Source organism: Dipodomys spectabilis, unplaced genomic scaffold, assembly GCF_019054845.1.
Source record: "Dipodomys spectabilis isolate Male_0828 unplaced genomic scaffold, ASM1905484v1 ptg000132l, whole genome shotgun sequence".
NCBI lineage: Eukaryota > Metazoa > Chordata > Mammalia > Rodentia > Heteromyidae > Dipodomys > Dipodomys spectabilis.
The window spans coordinates 6,165,041-6,180,893 of NW_024870809.1; the positions used below are offsets into that span (position 1 = coordinate 6,165,041).

The 15,853-nt window shown below is 37.4% G+C and overlaps 2 protein-coding genes across 2 annotated transcripts in view; one reads left to right on the forward strand and one right to left on the reverse strand.

The window, feature by feature from the left end:
- The window catches only part of Dnaaf6 (dynein axonemal assembly factor 6), a 40,876-nt gene extending 31,348 nt beyond the window's left edge, over nucleotides 1-9,528 (reverse strand). Inside the window, exons 1-2 of the mRNA XM_042690059.1 lie at nucleotides 9,478-9,528; nucleotides 1,791-1,939 (exon numbers count right to left, since the gene is read on the reverse strand). Of these exons, the coding sequence (XP_042545993.1) occupies nucleotides 1,791-1,937 (147 nt within the window). The 5' untranslated portion in view covers nucleotides 1,938-1,939; nucleotides 9,478-9,528. The remainder of the gene's footprint in view (nucleotides 1-1,790; nucleotides 1,940-9,477) is intronic.
- The window catches only part of Nup62cl (nucleoporin 62 C-terminal like), a 67,376-nt gene continuing 55,252 nt past the window's right edge, over nucleotides 3,730-15,853 (forward strand). The window contains exons 1-2 of the mRNA XM_042690060.1: nucleotides 3,730-3,768; nucleotides 9,693-9,832. Of these exons, the coding sequence (XP_042545994.1) occupies nucleotides 3,730-3,768; nucleotides 9,693-9,832 (179 nt within the window). The remainder of the gene's footprint in view (nucleotides 3,769-9,692; nucleotides 9,833-15,853) is intronic.

Sequence of the window (15,853 nt, forward strand, 5' to 3'; positions counted from 1 at the left end):
TCATACATTATTATAGTAATTTTCCTTTATAAATTGTACAATTTGGTAAAATTATATTAAAGTCTCTCTGTTCTCATAAACACTCCCAGAAAACATTTCTAGATGCAAATAAACAACATTAGACATCAACACCAAAGGGATTGGGCTTTGTCATTTGTGAAGATCCTTATTTCTACCCCAGTTCTATTTACAAGTTCCACTTCACTATATTCATTATTACTGTCTTTCAAATACTTATTATACCTTTTCTTCATGACCTAATCCTTCCTTTACTAGAATGTAGGCACCAGAAAATTCTTACTCTGATATTTCAAATAAGGTAGTCTAAAAATGCCCTAGCTTTCCAAATTTTACTGGCACACTGCTTAGAACATTTGTCTTGTTTGTTGTTTATATCCAATGAAGTTGTTAATATCCTGATTTTTCTTAGTTTCCTTTTCCCCTCACGAGTACTTCCTTACTCCTCATCCTGACTCCAAGCTGACTCAGTTTTCCTCTTCTACAAATATAATTTACACTTCATGTCTTCTGCCCCGTTCCATGTTAAGCTCTTGCTGGAGGAAAGAAATTCAATTTATTATTGATCTGAGACATTCATAATCCACTGTTGATATGAGCTCACTCATAATCTAACTTGTTTTGTTCACAAATGGCAAAAAAGAATTTTGGGAGGATGAAATGAATGTGCATGTTTGTGAGAGATGGCTTATTCACAACCAGAATGAAAAGTTCATTTAAATTATTTTATGAATATGGAAATACTCTGTTAAAAGATTTCTTCCCCAAACTTTACTTGCCCTAGGCAGTCTAATAGCCAAGGTTCACTGCTACTTAAGGAGCAGGAGAATGAGGGGAAGAAGGTGGTAAAAAATTTTCTAGCCAGGCACCAGTGGCTCATGCCTGTAATCTTAACTACTCAGGAGGCTGAGATCTCAGGATCGTGGTTCAAAGCCAGCTGGGGCAGGAAATTCAGTGAGATTTTTATCTCCAATTAACCTCCAGAAAACCGGAAGTGGTGCTGTGGCTCAAGTGATAGAGTGCTAGCCTCGAGCTGAAGAGCTGAGGGACAGTGCCCAGGCCCAGAGTTCAAGCTCTACCACGGAAAAAAAAATTCTAGCTGTTCTGGAAAAAATAGCAATGTTCTTGGAGTGAAAGGTGAAGAGTTAGTACAAGGATCCCTTCTATTTCAAAGGAAGCCCCTCTTGCTAAGGCTTCCTAGTGTTACTTGTCCTGACCCCAAATGCCACTCACTAATTACACTTCACAGTTCTTGGAGTATGTGCTGGAAAGCCAATTTCAGTAGGTTGAAGCTAGTTTGTCCTAGCTTATTTGGCTCCATGTATTTTCTGTTCTGTTTTCATGTGTAGACATATTTTTTAAAAATTAAGGGACTGAAACTTGAGGGCCCAATTAGTCTTGCATACTGAAAATGTTTATTTTATAGAAATAATTGTCTAGGCATAAATAGTCCTAGCTACCAGTTTGTGCAATGGTTGTCAGGCAGACTTTGACCATAAATACAAAATGACAAAATGTTGAAATGTGGCTACTGCTACCATAGTTACAGAATTATTTTTCTATTCAGTGTTCAGGTGATTTGGAAAAAATATGTAATTATGTTTGGTAGAAATGTACTACAGGTTAGACTCTTATGAATAACTAGCCCTTCAGCCTCCTATAAATGTATAGATGACACAGCTCTGCTCACACAGTGAGAAGAGAACAAGTTGTTCAAATAAAGTTCCCAATTTCCCTGGACAAAATTAATGCATCTGTAGGTATATAGTCACCTGTTCAGAGTCAAAATCTTCTTCTTCTTCCTCTCCTTCAGGATAAAGCAGGTTAGACAATGCCTGGAGTGCAGAGACAGAAGTAACCATTTCAACTCCTCTACTTTCCAATTCTGTATTTTCTGGGTCCATATTATCAGGTTCCATATCTGAAGAAGAAGATATTCAGATATAAGTCTTGGATTATTTGTACCCCTGTGCTTAATCTTGATTTTTAATGGACTGTATGGAGGCCTAACATTACAATGCTATTTGGAAACTCTTCACAGGTCACTTTATTGACTTTACTGAAAGTTCATGCACAATAAAATAAATATTTTTCTAACAACAGTATTATTGTTAGAAATGACACATTAAAAGTTGAAACAAAAAAATCACAACTACCTACAATTATAAAATCAAATTTGAAACTAATCTCTGTTGTTGTATTTAGAGTAAGAAATCTGGGATTGTTAAAATCAGAGGTGGCTTTGGTGGGGGGGGTGGGAAGGATTAGGTGGGGGGGTGGGGGAGAGGATGGGAAGGGGAAACAAAGGAGGAGGCTACAATGCTTGATAAGAAATGTACTCATTATCTTGCCCATGTAATTGTAACCCCTCTGTACAGTATTTTCACAATAAAGAAAAATTAAAAAAATAATAATAAATAAAAATCAGAGGTGGCAGGGAACAGAGGGTGAGTGAGGGTGAAGAGGTTGAAGTACTTCATATGAGCATATGAAAATAGAAAAATCAAACCTGTTGAAATTGTTTTAAGAAGGTGAAGGGAATGAGGGAGATGTGGGAGTGGAGGTAGATGAGGTATATTACACATATAGAAATGTCACAATGAAAACTCCCTTGTTCAACTAATGTATGCCAATGTTTGTTTTTCTTTTCCATAGATGTCAGACCATAATAACCTGAATAAAGACCACGCAATTAGGCATATTTTTAGTGATTTGGGCATAAATATAATAGTATTCTCTTCTATAATTCTAATAATATTTCTTAAACATCATTTTATGAAATTAACTCTCAGGAAGTACTTTAGTGTTTTCATTAAATGACAAGGCTTTGTGCATTGTGCTTAGAATGGTAATATGTGTGCTGCTGTAATTATTTGTCAAAATCAATCTGCAGGCAGATGGCATTTTACAAAGCTTTTTCTTATGCTTCACCATTATTTTTACCTTCTTTGTTAAATATCAAGATAATATTAATAACTATTAGAGTGGAAAAGGTATGAAACAAATATTACATTGCCCTCCACCTCTAGTATAGAGGCAATATATTATAGAGGTGCCAGGTTCATGCTGCTTGGATATCAATTATTTACTTCTAAGCTCTGTGACTTTTGGCACATTAGGTAAACTCTCTATGTCTAATTTTCTTTTTCTGTAAGATGGGGATAATAAGTGTCTATCTCTAAGTTGCTAGAAAGATTAAACAGCTTAATACTGTAAAGGACATTGAAATAGTACCTGATATATAGTAAGCACGCAATATGTTTCAGTTATTATTAGTTCTTGAGAAGTTTAATTTTACTTGGCATAAATATCACTTCTAATAATAAAGTAGAATAAGTTAATGATAAAATTCATTACATTGAAAACTCATTAAATTGGAAGACGTGACATAAAAGGTGATAAAACAATTTTCTCTTGCTGTGTGGTATGGTAGGCTGCTATGGAAATGAATAATTGGCACATTATGTTAAACACAGAGACTCTTGTTTAGCTTTGAAAATACTTAATTGATTAGGTGTTCCTTAAATATTTACCTATAATTAAAAGAAAAAATGTTTATTGAAACATTTTCTACCTTGGATGATAAAAAGTGAAAAATACATCCAGATATCTGACAAAATTAGTAGTTTTGAGTTAAAGGTTATACAATGAGATGTTGAAGAAACAAATATAGCAGAAATTATTATATTATTACTTTATAATAGTGTTGTTATGGCCAAATTATGCAACAAAGTGAAAGAGTTTGGTAAGGTACGTAAAGCTATATATTAAAAAAAAAATCATTATTGGGGCTGGGAAGGTGGCTCAGTGGTAGAGCGCTTGCCTTGCATGCATGAGGCCCTGGGTTTGATTTCTCAGCACCACATAAGCAAAAAGAAAAAAGCTGGAAGTGGTGCTGTGGCTCAAGTGGTATAATGCTAGCCTTGAGCTGAAGAGCTGAGGGACAGCACCCAGGCCCAGAGTTCAGGCCCCACGACCGGACCCTACAAAAAAAATCATTATTATATGCACACAGGGACAGTATTCAAAGGTACTTCACCACAAGCCTCTGGAGAATTCAGTACGCTGTTGAAATTAAAAAACAAAAACAAAAACCCGAGCCAGAACCAGTGGCTCATGCCTGTAGTCCTAGCTATTCAAGAGGCTGAAATCTGAGGAGCGGTTCTAAGGAAGTCCAGGCATGAGACTCCTATCTCCAATCAAGCACCAGTAATACCAGAAGTGGAGCTGTGGCTCAAATGGTAGAGCTGGTAGAGCACTAATCTTGAGCAAAAAAGGTCCTGTTTTCAAGCCCCAGGACTGGCACACACACACACACACACACACACACACACACACACACACACACACACACACACACACACACACACCTAGGACCATTAAAGCTAACCCATAAGAAAAGTAATCAGATGTCCCCAAAACAGTGTCTGAAGTAGCAATCAGAATATTCATGTGGTTTAATCTGTTTAGTAAGGATGTGACAGCAGGGGTTTCTGCCCATAGGGAGATGCTGGCAATTAAATGGAGGTTTAGAGTTAGCGCAAGGCTCAATGTCCCTGTGGCAAGGAGAAAACAAGCCAGGCAGTGCATCAGTGGCTTTCTTGTGTCACCTGAGTACCTACAGTGGAAGTGATGAATGTAGGTTATGTGTCAGTGGGTGCACTGGACACAGGATTCTGGAAAAACAGATTACTTCTAAATCCTTACCAGCTACTTGGGAAGGATCAAGACTCAGAGCATTGTGACCAATGGGAAGCTATACCTATATACAGAACATCTTCAATCACTGCAGTTAGAACATAGTCAAAAGTTGATGAATGCCATAAGAAGCATGCTTTAAATTCGCAGGAATGTGGCATTTCAGAATAGTAACATTGGAAGGTTACATACTGATATAAATTATTTTATCAATGCTCAAAGTATTGTGGAATTTGTCTTTTCTTTTGGAATTGCCTTCATAGGTCCTACCAAGAAAAAGTATCATTCATTGAGATTACACAGCAGACTCATCCCCAAGTGATTTCTAAATATATCTAGATATCACATCTACTTTCACAATCCAAAGATTTGCTTCATTGAAGATATTTAAAAGAATGTGCTAAAGGCTCAGGTAATTTTAAAAGAGGATTTTTTTTTTTTTTGTCGGTCGTGGGGCCTGAACTCTGGGCCTGGGTGCTGTCCCTTGGCTCTTCAGCTGTAGACTAGCACTCTACCACTTGAGCCTCAGCCCCACTTCCACCTTTTTTCTGCTTATGTGGTGCTGAGGAATCGAACTGAGGGCCTCATGCATGCAAGGCAAGTACTCTACCAGTGAGCCACCTTCCCAGCCCCATGAAGAGGAATTTTTAAAGTAATGTAAGCATTAGTAACATCATTAGACTATGTAGGTTAGACTTTCAAAATGACTATATTAAAGGGGATGCCACTTCTTGGAATGTATGAAGACAAAATATTCATGATACTTTATATATCTGAAGCATATCTGAAATTGGGTTTCCAAATTATGCTGGTATAAAATGACAGACTTTCATTATAGCTATATGGACTAGAAATATGATAATACTTGTACTTTGAGTAATTCTTACTGTATCAAAGGTAGTAATTATACATACAATATAACAAATATGTTTGTTGATACATTTTGAGAAACAAAATAGTCACAAATATTTTGTGAATACCTAAATAATTCAAAATATGAAAAGAGAAAATGACCCTAGTGTGATGGTGCACGCCTGTAATTCCAGCTTTCTGGAGGTGAAGATTGGGAGTATCATTGTTAGAAGCTAGCCTGGGCAAAACATTAGTAAGACTCCATCCCAATAGATAAGCAGTGTGGTAGCTTATGTTTGTACACTCAACTACAAGGAGACCAAGGTAGGAGGATTGCACTCTGAGATCAGCCCTGTACAACATAAACAAATAACTTCTCTGAAGAGCCTACCTTAAAAATAACTAAAGCAAAAATGGACTTGGAGTCATGGCTCAAGTGGTAGAACATCTGCCTAGGAAGGACAAGGCCTTCATTTCAAACCCCAGTACAGTTACACTCACACACACCCAAAAAATTATGTGAATTTTTGGAAAATATTCTAAATTCAATAGAAAAGGCCCTATTGGTGTATTTAGACATCTAACACACTAAAATAATAAAATATATTAAAATTCATTTGACACAAAAAGAACAGACTTTTTAAAAACACAACAGAAGATACTTTCTGATTAACTATCCAGTGTTATCTAGTTCTACTTGTAAATTTGATATATATCTGAGTTCACTTTGAAAGTGGCAATCAAAATCCTTCAGGATAAAGTCCTAGCCTAATTTTCTGCCTTTCCTGTATGTTAAAAACAAAATAGCTCATTAAACATCTCCTATAATTTTCTTCCTTTATATTTATATTTTTTTGTAAAAGTGATGTACAGCGCAGTTATAGTTATGTAAGTCAGGTAATGAGTACATTTCTTTTTGAACAGTGTCACCTCCCAGATTTTCTCCCAGATTTTACCTCCTGACCCTCTTCCCCCACAAGTTGTATAGTTCATTTTTAACATAGTGTCTAGTTTTGCCTTTATATTTTGGAGTGTAGTTTTCTGTTTATCTAGAAACTTGGATAGAATAGTGATTTTTCACAAGGTCTAAGACAGGTGCAGCTGGCTCACGCTTGTAATCCTAGTCAGGAGGCTAACATTCTGAGTATTTCAGTTTGAAAGCTAACCCACCCAGAAAAATCCATGAAACTCCACTTCCAAAATAACCTCCAAAAAGTAAAGTTGCAGGCATGGCTCAAGTGATAGAGCACCAGCTGTGCAAACTAAAATAAATATTTTATTAATTCATGTATACTTGGTAAATAAAATCAGAGTAACACAGAATCACCAAATATTATTCCATTGGAACCTAAGTAAATAGGTAAAAATATATTCTCCAGTAGAATTCTGGTTCTCTATGGATGAATGATTTCAAAACATTCAAAAACCTGTTTATTCTTGACATCAATTTGGCATTTCTTTTGAAATTATATTTATATAGTGCCTTATTTAGCAATTCCTGCATTAAAATTCTTCTGCAAACACAAAAGTAAACATCATATCATCTCTGCCTATATCTATGTTAAATACACTGCCTATTTTTTCTTTTACTTTTTTTGGCGATGCTGGGGATTTAGCATAAGGCTTTGAGCTTGTTGGCAAGTGCTCTGCCATTGTGCAATACACCTTCCCCTTATCCCCACACCTTTAAAAATATTTTTTTAATTATTGTTATCAATAATTCCCTGTTAAAAATATTTCATTTGCAGACTGACAGTGTAGTTCAGTGGTAGATAGCATGCTTAAGCATGTGGGAGGCCCTGGATTGAATAAAAATAATTCATTTGAAGTGTCTTTACAAAACCCAAGAAGTTTTTCATTTTTAAGTTTCTTTCATTACTATCAAATATACCTGTTTATATTTAACTATGGGAACTAAACAAGTTTAAAATATTTTTAACTATGTAATTCACACACACACACACACACACACACACACACACACACACACACACACACACACACATATATCACAATTTTAAGATATCTTTAGTGGAGGACACTTTCAGGAAGTACCTGAAATTTTCCATGCACCTAAGTTGAAAACATATTTCTGATTTTTGATTTATCATTTTAACCATCTATTTACACTGAGTGCCTAACAACCTTATGTGGCTCTACTTCTGATTTTCTGGTGGTTAATTGGAGATTGGAGATAAGAGCCTTGTGGACTTTACCGATGGGTCTGGCTTTCAACCATGATCTTCAGATCTCAGCCTCTTGAGTAGCTAGGATTACAAGGCTTGAGTGACCAGCATCTGGCCAAAATGAGTTTTTAAATGGAGATGAAAATGTTTTGTTAGAAGTAGGGGTATGGCTCAAGTGGTTTAGCAGCAGCCTTGAGTGGAAAGGGGGGGGAAAAAAAGGTGCTGAGTTCAAGCTCCAGTACTAGTATGTACACACACACACACACACACAAATCTTGTTTCTATAGAGTTTACCCTTTGTTATCAAAAGGTGTGTCATACATTTCAGATGAACTCGGTATGCTAAGCCATAGTTTTTTTCCCCCTTTCTCAGTTGAGGTGGCAAATGTCTTTTTTTTAAATTTTATTTTATTGTAAAGGTGCTGTACAAAGGTGTTACAGTTACATGAGTAAGGTAATGAGTACATTTCTTGTGGCGCATTGTTACCAACCCCTTGTTGTTCTTCCACTATCCCTTCCCTCCCCCACCTCCGTCACTCTCCCCCAAAGTTGTAAAGTTCATTTCCAATATAGTGTCTTATATGCCTCTCATTGTTGCAATGGCTCATCCTGTGTCCTTGGTTTTGTTATTCCCCTTCCCCTCCCCAAATTAGATAAAATGTATGTACAAAACGCAGGATACTAAAATCAAGTACAGTGACAACAGAGGATATACCATAAGGGGAAGAACATACAAAGGAAATAAAAAACATCACATAGTACATTAAAAAACAACAACAAAGAAAGACCTCTTGTGTCCATATCTTGGGGTTCATTTCACTTAGCATCATCTTATATGGTCATATGTACATAGCTTTTGAGCTTTTCTGCTCATCTGATAAAATTATCCTAGACGTATAGTAATTATTGCAAATGTTCTTTCTAGTACTTTGAAATTTTCTCCCCAACTAACAGGCCTATTTTCTTCAAGGCCAAGTCTGTTATTGATTCCTATCAACAGTTCCAGTTGAACTCCATTTCGTTCCTTCATTCAGAATATATATATTTATATCTACATATAAGTATAGATATATATTTCCAGCTTCTCGCTTTTTGAAACACATTGTGAACAACAAAAAAAACTGTCTACTTTGCTAATCAGCCCTTGGTATGTTAACAGTTCTGTAAATTCAAGGCTTCTCCAGAGTGCAGATCTGCCTTGCCAGCTCCAAAACAAACTAGGTGAAGCTCAATTAGAACTACAGGCAACAGAAATTCTCAAAGTCTAAACGTTGTTCTCACAGTGGCATTCACGACACAGTGGCAACAACCTTTTATTTTTTTCAGTCCGAGAAATATTATCTATTTCCAATTGCCAAAATAGACCGCAACCTGGGCATATTAGTTTAAGATAAATCTTGCCTAAAATACTAGTCTAAAATAAATCTATTATAAGAAAAGCTTAACTTAGTCATTTTAAATGAGAGAGGAAGGACGGATTAAAGTGAAAGTTGAGACAAACTGCTTGGCCGACCGTTAGTCAGTACTCATCCTTTGACTTCCTACTGTCTCATCTGTCACAACCGCGGTCCGAGTTTTGTAGGCAGTTATTCTGCTTCTCTAGGAAAGTGAGATTTAGTGGTGCTTGCCTGAACTTGTAGCTTTTTAAAATATCTGAAGATCTCAGTTTCTGTAAAGTTCCAAAGTTTGAAGACCTCCCGTCTTGAGGTCCGAGTTTCCTCACCTTGTTCCCGACGCGGGACACCTCAGAAAACTGGCGACGGTGAGTGCTGCGTCTCCGTTGTCTAGGGAACAACTTTCTTACCCGTCCAACCCCTCCCTTTTCTCGCTTGACTTTCCTGGCCAATCAAAGAAAAGTGTCCTTTGAACCAATACCAGAATACACCAATCAGAGCGCGTCCCGTTCAGGGTCACGTACCGCCCCTTCTCGTTAAGTAGGTCGACCCCTCACAGAAGCCTCGTTCTCCGCGAGCGGCTCACCGCGAGGTCACTTCACCACCCAGTCGTCCGGGTCCGCCCCCCTTCAGTCGCTTCGCGGCATCAGAAGCCCTCAAGTTAACTTTGCTCATATATCTGAGGTAAATTTTAGGACTTTTCATTTTCCCCCAGACTTTGCTCTGCGTTCTGTTTTTTTTTTTTTTTTTTTTTTTTTTTTTTTTTTTTTTTACCCCCTTTTGGTACTAAATTCTAGTTCGGCAGAATTAGTCTTTAATAACTTTTTTCATATCCCTCAGAAGTGGAGTGGATCTGCGGGCTCTGAGGGATAAGGCTCTGAGCAGAGGCCAGTGAGTGGTTCGGACACTTTTGGTAGTTCTGTGGCACTTTCTCCCCCTCGCCCCTCCTCCCCCATTCGTGGTGCGGTTGTCCAGCGCATCGCGCCTGGGTGAAGGTGGAATGGTGGCTTTCATCCTCTGTGATCCTTGGCACCTATTCCTGGGACGATCACATGTCTCAGTACTTTTTCCAAAAACCTCGTTACGGAGAAACGAAGGCGTGTTTGAGACGTGGGTGTCTTCAGGTGGGGATAGAGACATGGCCACGCGGTTTCTTCACCTGGGGGCGGAGTTAGAGCCCCTTGGTGTCTTCACTTCAAGGTGGAGTTATGGCTTCGATTTTCCCAACATGTCGTGTGTGTGTGTGTGTGTGTGTGTGTGTGTGTGTGTGTGTGTGTCTGTGTGTCTGTGTGTCTGTGTGTCTGTGTCTGTGTGTCTGTGTGTGTGTGTGTGTGTGTGTGGCGGTCCTCCGGTTTGAACTCAAGACCTTGAAACTTGTGCTCCAGGCTAGAGCTCTGCTACTTGAACCACAGCTCCACTTCTGGCTTTTTGGTAGTTTTTTCGACATAAGGAGAGTGGCTTCCAACCTTAATGTTCAGATCTCAACTTCCTGAACAGCTAAATTGCAGGCGTGAGCCACCAGTGCTGAGCCGGGGGCTGGTTTTTAATCTAGACAAAGTGAAGATGGAACGGTTTGGAATAATCGGAACTAACTTACTTACGCCACCCTCACATCCCTCTCCCATACATTATTCCTGTTGCAAGCCCGGAGAGATAGGATGGTTTTAATGAATAGCTTTGGTTATCAAAGGATTGAAATTCGATTATGAATGCATTAAACTTGTTCTATTTCCTGCTAGGCTTTTCTTAACTTGCACTCCATCCGGCACAGGCGATAGTGAACTTTGAATAATTTATCTGTTTTGTTCGTTTTTATCCACGGTAAAGAAAAAAATAGAGGTAAAATATTTGTTATTGGTACCCTGAAATTATACGCGTATGGGCCATGTCATTACCCATGTCATAATTCCCCTTATTACTGCGAATATTCACAGTTTAAGAGTCTTGAATTTGTGGAGTTTCTAATATATGTTATTCTATCTCCTCTCTTCTTTTTGTCGGCTTTCCCCCCTGTATTTTGCACTACCACTTTTATTATATCCCTAGCTATTTTATGTTGGGGGCGGGAGGGGGGGAGGGCCGGTCCTGGGGCTTAAACTCGGGCCTGGGCATTGTTCCTGAGCTTTTTTGCTCAAGGCTTGCTCTTTACCACTTCAGCTACAGCTCCACTTCCGGCTTTTTGGTAGTTAATTGGGGATGAGTCTTATGTCTTTCCTGCCTGGGCTGGCTTTGAACTGCAATACTCAGCTCTCAGACTCCTGCATACCTAGGATTACATGCATAAGCCACCAGCACCCGACTTCTCTTGCCCTTTTTGTTATTTTCCAGGTAAGCATCCCGTGTTTTTCCCTGGAGCACCCTCAAACTGCGATTTTCCTACCTATTCCTCTTGCCTGTGTTTCTCAAGAGGTTGGTCACAGAGTTTGCCACCATGCCTGGCTTGTTTTGTTGAGATGGAGGGTGTTCTTAACTTTCGGCTCTCCAAAGGCAATTGTTCTGTGTTATAAATAGCTGGGATTACAGGTGTGAGCCACCTTACTCACTTCTCTCTCTCTCTCTCTCTCATTCTCTTCTTCCCTCCCTCCCTTTCTTTTTTCCTTATTTTTCACTTCTTTCTGTCTTTTACTTTCTCTCTTTCATTTACTTTCCCCTCTTTTATTTCTCTCTGTCTTTCACTCTTTTCTCCCTTCTTTCTCTCTCATTTTCTTTGTTCCTTTCTGTCTTTCCTTTTTCTCTCCATTTTTCTTCCTTTCTCTAGCTCCTTTTCTCTCTCTTCCTCTTTCATTCTTTTTTCTTTTATGTTCTTCACACCCCTTTATTCCCCTTTTCTTCTTTTCTCCTTCCTTTTTCGTCTTACTTTCTCCTTTTTAACTTTCTTCCTCCCTTTTCCCTTTATCTCTTGTTCTTTCTTTCTCTTTTCTCATTGTTTTCTCTTTTTCTTTCCCTTTCTCTCTTTTATTCTGTTTTTCTTTTTCTCTTTTTATTTCTCACCTCTTTCACTCTGTTCCCTTCTTTCTTGCTCTCTTCTTTCCTCTTTTTCTCTTTGTCACTTTGTCTTTCTCCTTTCTCCCTTTGTCTCTTCTCTTTTCTCTATCCCTTTCTTTTACCTTTTCTTTCTTTTCTTTCACATTTTCTCTTTCTCCTCTCTTAGTCCATTTTTTTTGCTTCTCTTTCCTGTCTCTGCCTTTCTCTGTTCCTTCTTTTTTCTCCCTCTTTTTCTCTCCCTTTGTTCCTTTCCATCTTTTCCCTCTCTCTTCACTGGTTCTTTCTCCCTTTCTTATTCTTTCTCTTTCACCTTTTCTCCTTTCCTCTCTCTTCATTCTCTTTTCCTTTCTCCACTCATTTATCATTTTCTTTTGTCTTTTACCCTTCTCTTTTACTCTGTTTCTCTCTGATTTCGCTTTTTGTCTCCATTTTCTGTTTACATTCTCTCTCTCTCTCTCATTTTCTCTTTCTTTCTTTCTGAGACTCATACAGCTCACGGACCCATCCCCTACCTCTCTTACCTCCTTTATCTTCTCTGCTCTGGGAAAATAATGTGCTGAACATTGGACTCCATGATCTGAGATGAAACTTTAAGCACTTTGCTTCTAAGTACTGAAACTTCAAGGTTGTGGAGCATCAGGATTAAAGATGCCCACTGACTTACACAGAGTCATGCTGTTCCTGAGGAGATCTCAAAGCTTAGAACTTATTTGATTAAGTCTAATATTCTTACCTTTGATAGCAAATCAGATTTATAGGCAGAAATTGAGATAGGGAAAGCTCCCCTGACTTGCCTTGCACAGAGCTAGTTAGATTTTAATGTAATGAAATGAGAAATTTTGTAAAAGATTTAAAAATACCCTAATATTTCTGGGGGCTTAGAGTTATACAAAGGACATAATTTAACCTTTTTATGATAAAGAGGGTAACTCCTTTAAAACATTGATGAAATAATTTATTAACTTGACATAAAAAATTAAAGATGAAAAATTTTACCTTCTTTATCATAATGTGATGGTTTGTTCTTCTCTTGTCTTTATCCATATCCATATATGACCATATTTTTACAGAATTGTAATCCTTGTTGCACTTTTTTTTGTTTGTTGTTCAATTTACTGAAAATTGTCCTGGGTATGTTTTTCTATGTTTGGTCTTTAACTTCTGTATAATTAATGTTACCTTAATATTACATAAGTAGGATATAGTATATTTACTAAAATAAATTAACCAGCAATAAAATAAAGTAGTAATAGAAAAGTTATCTCGTTATTTCATATTATAATAATAACACTATAATCTCTTGATTACTTAAGATCATTTCTACAACTTCAGTCTTACATTTCACTGAGATTGACAGGCAACATGGTAAATAGGAGAGTGATTTGGATATGAGAACAATCATTCTGAATTTATAATCCTACTCTAACCAAGATGAATAGAGTAAAATGTGTCTAAATATTAACTTTTTATGTGCCAGTCTTGGGGTCTATTCCTGAGCTTTTAGCCACGGCTCCACAGTCAGCTTTTCTGGTGCTTATTTGGAGAAGAGTCTCAGGGACTTTGCTGCTTGGGCTGGGTTCAAATCATGCACAAGCTGGTACTGGATCTTGAAGTCAAGACTTCACACTCGGCTTTTTCACTCAAGGATGGTGCTCTGCCATTTAAGCCACACCTCCACTTTTAGCTTTTGCTAATTAGTTGGAAATAAGGGCCTCAAGGATTTATGTGCCCAGTTAGCTTCAAACCATGATCCTCACATCTCAGCTTTGGAGTAAGATAGGATTATAGGTATGAGTCACTGGCATTGTATATGCTAGAGCAGCAGTTACCAACTGTAATGTACTTTATACATATGCATTAGGTTGAATATATTTTTTAAATTAGTAAGTATAGACATTTTCAAAATGACTTGCTTTAAAATATATGAATCATAGCAGGCTCAAGCAGTTTCAAGTGCCATAATGACATACTTATTAGCTTTCTTTATGAATATCTTTCCCAAATATTATATGAATATGGATTAATATGTAATTTTAAACTTTTTAATAAAGCAGCCAATTAAGTTGACTAGAGGAATAAAAGCTATAATTAATCTTATAACATCTCTCTCTGTCTCTCTGTTTCTCTGTGTACAGAGCACATGCACTGTCTGTTATTACAGAATACTGAGTAGTCCTTTTAAAAAATTGTGCATCCAGGTGCCAGTGTCTCACACCTGTAATCCTAGCTATTCAAGAGGATCATAGTTTGAAGCCAGCCTGGGCAGGAAAGTCTGAGACACTTACTTTTAATTGTTATTGTAGAGGTGATATACAGAGACATTACAGTTACATGATTCAGGTATTGAGTACAATTTTGAACCATGCCTCCCCTTCCCTTGCTCTCTCCCAGTTTTTCCCATCCCCACCAACAAAATATACATTTCATTTTCCACATAGTGCCTACTGAATACCACTGTTTTATTTGTTCACCCCTTGTTCCACCTTTTCTGTGCTTCCCCTTACCCTCTCAAATAAAAAGAAACTAACAAGAAAATAGGAAAAGAAAACAAAAACAGCAACAGCAGCAACTTAAAAAAAAAACCTCTTGTTTCCTTTTCTTGGAGTTCATTTCAGAAAATACTGTTTTATACAATCATATGCACATAGCTACTTAGCCTTTGTCATCTACTCCTATCCTCCTTTGGCCTCAATGTGAGACTCATCTCCAATTGACCACCAGAAAACCAGAAGTGGCTCAAATTGGTAGAGCACTAGCCTTGAGCAAAAAAGGTCAGGTACAGCACCTGGGCCCTGAGTTCAAGCTCCATGGCCCAGAAAAAAAAATTGTGCAATACTTTGAACAGAAAAATACAACTATCCATCATCACTCATATACTCACCAAATATTTAACTATTATTAGCATTTTCCAGGTGCTGCTTTTTGTTAAACTGGAGATTGAACCCAGGACCTCAAATATGCTGACTACCACAGAGCTACTCCCCTCCCCCCATTTTTTAAAAAGAAAGTAAATCAGTACGGCCACCTCATTCTATACCTTTCTAGTTTCATTTCCTTCCCATTCCAGATAATTGCTTTTATGAAGTGCACTGAAATGTTGCCATAAATGAGTTGTAATATATGTTTGTGTCCTTCACATTTATATAAATGGTGTACTGGAGTTACTGTACTGTAACATTTTATGGCTAATACAGTTTTTTTTAAATCTTTTAACTGTATCTATTTTTATTTCTGTATTCTATTGCATAACAATATCCCCTTTTAAAATCTTCATTCCTGTGTCTCTGTTGGTTGTTTGCAGGGATTTTTTAAAATCTATACAAATATTCATATATAAATCAGACACGTATTTCCTCACTTACATGAAGTACCTAGAATGAGGAAATTCAGATACAGAATGTAAGAGGGATTGCCAGGTTTGGGAGTAGAGAGAATGAATTCAAGCAATGTAGTTTCTGTTTGGGAAGATGAAAAGGTTTTCTAATACTGATGAGAGTTAAATGGCATAGTGAATGTACTTAGTGCCATTGAATTTGTACTTAACAATAATGTGGCGACTTTTATGTTTTGTATATTTTACCAAAATAAAAATGTAAAATTCCAAACAAGAATCATGCTTATCTTCCAAAAGCATATACTTGATAGCTTTATTTTTTTGTGGAGAGAGTTTCTGAAAATAGTAACAATGAAGACTTCAAGTTACGCTAACCAGATTTTTTT